At 30.5% G+C, this 6,705-nt stretch overlaps 1 protein-coding gene across 1 annotated transcript in view; it reads left to right on the forward strand.

Moving 5' to 3' along the window:
* The window catches only part of LOC104732831 (homeobox-leucine zipper protein HDG8-like), a 4,470-nt gene continuing 724 nt past the window's right edge, over window positions 2,960-6,705 (forward strand). Inside the window, exons 1-9 of the mRNA XM_010452430.1 lie at window positions 2,960-3,078; window positions 3,175-3,292; window positions 3,401-3,592; window positions 4,190-4,294; window positions 4,495-4,698; window positions 4,789-4,969; window positions 5,704-5,963; window positions 6,286-6,381; window positions 6,491-6,590. Of these exons, the coding sequence (XP_010450732.1) occupies window positions 2,960-3,078; window positions 3,175-3,292; window positions 3,401-3,592; window positions 4,190-4,294; window positions 4,495-4,698; window positions 4,789-4,969; window positions 5,704-5,963; window positions 6,286-6,381; window positions 6,491-6,590 (1,375 nt within the window). The remainder of the gene's footprint in view (window positions 3,079-3,174; window positions 3,293-3,400; window positions 3,593-4,189; window positions 4,295-4,494; window positions 4,699-4,788; window positions 4,970-5,703; window positions 5,964-6,285; window positions 6,382-6,490; window positions 6,591-6,705) is intronic.

Below are 6,705 nucleotides of genomic sequence, written 5' to 3' on the forward strand. Positions count from 1 at the left end.
AAAAAAAAAAAAAAAAAAAAAAGAAAAAAAAGAAACATTTTTTATTTTAACTGAAAAGATTTTAAGAAAACATATATTTCTTACGAAATTGTAAATTTTATTTTTATTAACATTTATGGAATACATTTAAGACATAAACTTTTGTTTTATAAAATACTAGGTGATACCCCGTGCTACATCACATAATTATATATTTTGTTAGTTACTTTTTTTTTGTAATTTGTATTTTTGTAATGTAGTTTTTTATTTTGACTTATCTTCTTTGTTTATATAGTGTTTATACAGTAAATTGGAAATCCTAATAGAGTAAAGTAGTTTGTAGACTGTAGCTTTTCACGGAAACAGACACACCACAATATTGGATAGTAGTTTTGTAAGAGAATAGACACTCCATAATATCGGATAGTAGTCTTGTAAGAGGATAGACACACCGCAATATCGGATAATAGTTTTGTAAGAGGATAGACACACCGCAATATCGGATAATAGTTTTGTAAAAGGATGGGTTTTTCTTTATTTTGGTTTGTCATAAAAAAAGGAGAAGTTGCTTGTTAAATTTTAGTGTGAGATATTTCAATGGTTAGGAAACTATTGTATTTATAGTGAGATTAGGTATATTTAGGTTATCATTTAGAAGTTAATATTTGATATATCAAATCTCAGCAAAATTGTAAAAAACCAATTTAATTTATAGTTTGATAAAAAAAACCTGTTTTAACAGGTTTAACTCAAACTTTTTTATATTTTAAAAATTTTAAGAGTAAAAATATTAATATTACTTAAATATAGAAATTATAGCCGTTGGTTTCTATGTGTGACCTTCAAATATAGAAAGAGTCATTGAGTTTAAATTTTGGTCAAACCAAATTATAATTATGTTGGCTATTCTAGATCCCTAGCTATGTATTTTGATGTTACGTAAGATTATTACGATATTATTTGCGTTGATGTATTATGTACTGGGTTAAAGTTTGCTTAAACTTGAACGGCGAGCCAAATCATTTTGTTAAATAATGAACTAGTTTGATTTGATCAGTTATACATTACTTGTATTCAATAGCTAAGATAGTCAATTAGCATGGCATTCAATCATGGATTAAACAAAAAAAAAAAAAAAAAAAAAAAAAAAAAAAAANCTGTTTTTTTTTCCAACCAAACACTAACTAGAAAAAAACTTCAAGATTAGTAGCCCAAACCGGAGGAGAAAAATTTACAAAGGAAATTGCATAAATTAAAGAACGAGACGACCGAACGAGATAATCAGCCTTCAAATTTGTCGTGCAAGGAATCTTGGACAAGGAGAAGAGCGGAAAACTGGCCCGTAGCCTAAGGAAGTCGTCTAGAATATTAGAAAAAGCCGGCCAGTCGTCATGAGCTTGAATCATCGTTATTAGTTCTGCGCAGTCCGTCTCGAAACGCTGGCAAACCACACCATTGGCAAGGAGACACTCCATGGCCCAAAGTAGAGCCTCTACACTATTGGAAAGGAGATTAAACTGGTTTTTTTCGGCCGGTAATATGTATTTTTGAGATAAAACCATATATATATATATAATTCATGCTTTTTGATCTATACTAGATTGATCTGGTCCAGCTTGAACTGGGTTCTTGACTTAGTTGTATCAACAATTAGTAGTGTCATCCTAGAGTTTCTGGAAGTCTAAAACTAAATTAAAAGTGACATAATTTATATAGAATTGTAACAAAATTAATATCATCAACAACAAAAAAAATATTCGGGCAAATAATTTCATTGATATCAAATCAAAAAAAATTATAAAATCAATATGTAGAACATTTGAAAACAATTTATTACATAAGTAGAGATATAAATCTGACGTTGAAGTGAGAAAATACATAATAGAGAAGTAAACCTGACGTTGCTTTCCGAAGATAAATCTTACAAATGATAAATTTTATTATAAAAATAATATAGAAAGACCGAATATAAAATATTTCTTTCCTCATGCGATACGCGTCTTCATAATGTTTCATTGGATTTTCTCAAAATTTATTTCTTAATATTTGCAAGTTGTTGAATTGGCTACATTGTTTAGAAAAAAATATTTTACAATAGATGCATATTTCTATTCTGCATGAAGTTGATGATATCTTTCCATCCTCCTAATTTATAAAATAATTTACATATTAAAATAGGATTAAAACCAATTGATTAATATTTTAAACAGTAATTCTTCATTTATTTTATTTTTAACTAAGAATTAACTTTATTTTATTTTTAACAAAAGATTTTAAACACAAGATTTTGTAATAAAATAAAATATGATTACATGCTTTTGTCTCTGTAAAAAAATTAAATATTACAGAAAACAATTAAAAAAAAATAAGTTGACAGTTGACACTAGAGATTAACACTTTGCATTTTCATATTATATATAAATTTATGCATAATAAATAGTGTGGTTATAATTAGGTGATATATAGGCCCGCAGATTCAAAAATTAATAAAAAAATAATTTAAATTATACAATTATTATATACAAGTTTTAAAGTCTAATATTAAATCTTATAATGCATATATTTAATTTTAATAAAAAAGAAATTTCACAATTGTAAACTAAATAGAGAGAAAATTGTATGTGTGATTGGTTTGAGTTCACCCTCAAAATTAATTCGACCAATAATACATAGAAAGCAAATCTTACCCCAATATATTGTACACAAATTATATGAAATATATCTCTAATACATATTTGAATTAAATATTATCTTTGAACATATAATTAAATCTAGACCTTTTAATATATAATTCCAGCCACTCTAATGGTAATATCTAACTTTTCCCATTCTTCCCATTTATGATACAATGTATTTTTTTTTTTTTATAATTGGCCATCATATCACCCTTTTCCCCTATAAATACTGATTAACTTGTGCATTGAGAAAACCAAAAATTGTTAGTAAACACAAATATTTTTTTTGTTTTGAGAAGAAGAAAATGGAGAATGATGGTAGTGGGAGCTCATGCAATGAACAATATGCTTCGGAAGACTCCAAGCAAAACGGGAAGAGGACCGGTCATCGCCATACCCCTCAACAGATCCAAGGACTTGAAGCGTAAAACCTTTCTTATTTATTTATATATTTTCGATAAAAACTTATGATTTTTTAATATTACAATCATTAATTTTGATTTCTTGAAATTGTATCAAGTTTTTTTATGGAATGTCCTCATCCAGACGAAGCACAGCGACAACAGTTGTGTGAAGAGTTGAAACTCGGGCCTGACCAAGTCAAGTTTTGGTTTCAGAACAAAAGGACTCAATGCAAAGTATTCATCTTGAAAAATCTTTTTTAAAATACTCTTCAATCATTTCTCAATATATATTAATCAATTGATATTTAATAATAAATAATCTTTTTTTTTCATATGCTACAGGCCCAAGAGGAAAGAGCCGATAACTTATCACTTCGTGGAGAAAACGAAATTCTCGAAAATGAGAACGAAGCTATGCTCGGGGCATTAATTAGTGTACTGTGTCCGGATTGTGGAGGTCCTCCTTTTGGCATAGAGGAACGCAAACTCAATTTCCAAAAGTTGCTTTTGGAAAACGCTCGTCTGAAAGACCAGGTATTCATATAATAAATAAATATATATATATATATATATATATATTTTGGATGTTTTATTAATTTGACTAATCATCATATTTTTCATTTAAATTTATAAACAAAATTATATTAATCCTTTTTCAAAACGCTTTTTGAAAAACAAATTAAAAGTTATATATATTGCTTGTGAATCTATATACATGTACACATACGCCACTATATAATTAATCATCATACTTTTTCATTTAAATTTACAAACAAAATTGTACTAATCTTTTTATTCAAAACGCTATTTAGAAAACATAATAAAATTATATATATTGCTTGTGAATCTATATACAGGTACACATACGCTACTATATAATTAATCATCATATTTTTCATTTAAATTTACAAACAAAATTGTACTAATCTTTTTTTCAAAACCCTATTTGAAAAACATAATAAAAATATTTGGAAAACATAAGAAAAATTATATATATTGCTTGTGAATTTATATACATGTACACATACGCCACTATATAATTATTTACTTTTGTGTGAAGCGTGATGATGGAACTAATGATGATGATGAATAAAATTAATTAAATATGAAAATGTTACTTGTTTATTGTAGGAGAAATGGAAAGAGCTTTTTCCAACGATGGTGAACAAGGCCAAGACGCTATATGTGCTCGGGTCGGAGCTTCCCATTAGAGAAAACTGCAATATTTTGCGAGTGGTGAGAATTATTTTTATATTGGAACCATTATTTACGTAACCAACTTACAGTTTTCATTACCGTTCATTGAAATTAGGGATTGTTTTGTTTAAAGACGCACAATCATGCACGTAGAAATCTAATATGGGAAAACCATTTTGTATGATAACATGTATATATACTCATCATTTGATGTTTCAAACGTGATTGAAATTTGATAGATGTGGGAGAAACTACACATTCTGTCGCCGCTAGTGCCACCAAGGGAGTTCATGATCGTGAGGTGCTGCCAAGAGATCAGTAAGGGTGTCTGGATTATTGCTGACGTGTCACATAACGACTTTGACTTTGACTTTGTCAATGCTTCTTGTTACAAACGTCCTTCTGGTTGTCTCATCCAGTCGATGCCCAATGCTCAGTCGAAGGTATATCTCTCTGATCTCCATGGTCTCTTGGTCGAACTCATAAATGACATTTTATATATTGCATTTGGCTGATGCTATCTAATATTACAGGTAATGTGGATTGAGCATGTGGAAGTGGCCCATAAACTGGATACACATAAAATCTATAGAGAGCTTTTAAGCGGCGGGTCAGGCTACGGAGCTAAGCGTTGGATTGCCACACTTGAGAGAATGTGTGAGAGGATGGCTCTCACCTCCAACCTAACCCTTCCTGCAAGTGACTGGAGCGAAGGTACGTATCATCTTTACGACTAACTAAAATGATGACTTCAAATTGTGAAAGTGAATTAAAATATGTTACTTTATCACGTGATTTGAGTGGTATGATTGTATCATTTTGATTATAATTGAATTTACCGACATGTTTTTTTTTTTTTTTTAAACTTTAGTCAATATTTTTTTCGATTTCTATAAAAAAAATTAAAAAACATTTTGCGAGTCAAAATTTGGATGACGAATATGCAGAAGTTTTTAATCTTCAAATGGATGAATATACTGACTCATAAAAGCATATAAAGAAAGAATATTTTTCTGTGTATATCTAAATTTATTTTTCGATAACTGAGTTTTCTAATTTTTAATTAAAAAAACGAAAAACATTACTTTTGTGATATTTTTTATTATTTTTATAAAAGCATGACATATTTACAAATATTGTTACAAATTTTTATTTTATTTTATTTGCTTCGTCTAATCTTGATTTTAATTTTTGAAGTTTGAAATCTTTTGTAAAAATAAATGGATTAAGGAAGGTCATAGGTCATGTATAATAAATACATATCATCTATTATGCTAGTGCAACCAGCTAAAAAATGTCAAGCGCTGGTCGGATAATTTTTATATCACGTATCTCTAGGTTCAAACCGAAAGACATGCAACTTTACGTTATTACATTAGTTATTGTTTATTTACGTATATAGTTTCTACAATAATGTGGCGTTTGATCAAGTTATTATATTGTGGCAGTCATAAGGACAGGAGAAGAAAGGAGGAGAGTTCTGAAATTAGGTGAGAGAATGATAATGAATTTCAACGAAATGTTGACCATGTCCGGAAAAGTTGACTTTCCGCAGCAGTCGAAATGTGGAGTGAGAGTCTCGATGCGGATGAACCTCGAGGCCGGTCAACCACCCGGTTTAATTGTCAGCGCTGCTTCGTCTCTAAGAATCCCTCTCCCTCCTGTGCAAGTCTTCGACATCCTCCGGAAACTCGACACTCGTCAGCAGGTTCCTTTCTTTTCTCTATCTCTTAATCTGTATGATCACGATCATGTTTTGTGAACCTTGATACGTGAAACTAGTACTAGTTAGTCCGGATTTTGGTTAGGGTTTTTGATTCAAGTATGCTTTAGTCCAACTCGTTAGATAGATTACACCGGTTACACTAGCCCGAGTTCATGCATAGCACTGCCGATGATGATGGATGGAAAAAGGTGTAAAGCCTCATGTTAAAAACATGAATAATTTTTTTTTAAATTTCTCTTACTGTTGCATGTCTTAAAGAACGTACTAACACACACATAAAAAAACGTTTAATTACGTGTAACAGTGGGATGTTCTTGCCTATGGGACCGTAGTCACTGAGATCGCGCGCATTGCCACCGGATCAAGTGAAACCAACTGCTTAAGCATCCTCCGGGTACATGTATATATCTCTTCTAAACGACTTTTTATATAATTAAGCGTTTATTGGCATATTATATTACTCTAATAATCTTTAATCGTCGTGCGTGTGTATATAATCTACATTTCAGCCAACGCAAGAAGAGAATAATAATGGCAAGATGATAGCACAAGAGTCAGACAAGGACGACATGTTAATGCTGCAAGATTGCTACATGGACGCCTTAGGAGGCATGCTGGTGTACGCTCCTATGGACATGGCTACAATGGATACCACTCTCTCCGGCGCGGACGTCAAAATTTCCGATATTCCAATCCTTCCTTCTGGTTTCATCATCTCAAGCGA

This window comes from Camelina sativa, chromosome 12, assembly GCF_000633955.1.
Source record: "Camelina sativa cultivar DH55 chromosome 12, Cs, whole genome shotgun sequence".
NCBI classification, from domain to species: Eukaryota; Viridiplantae; Streptophyta; class Magnoliopsida; order Brassicales; family Brassicaceae; genus Camelina; species Camelina sativa.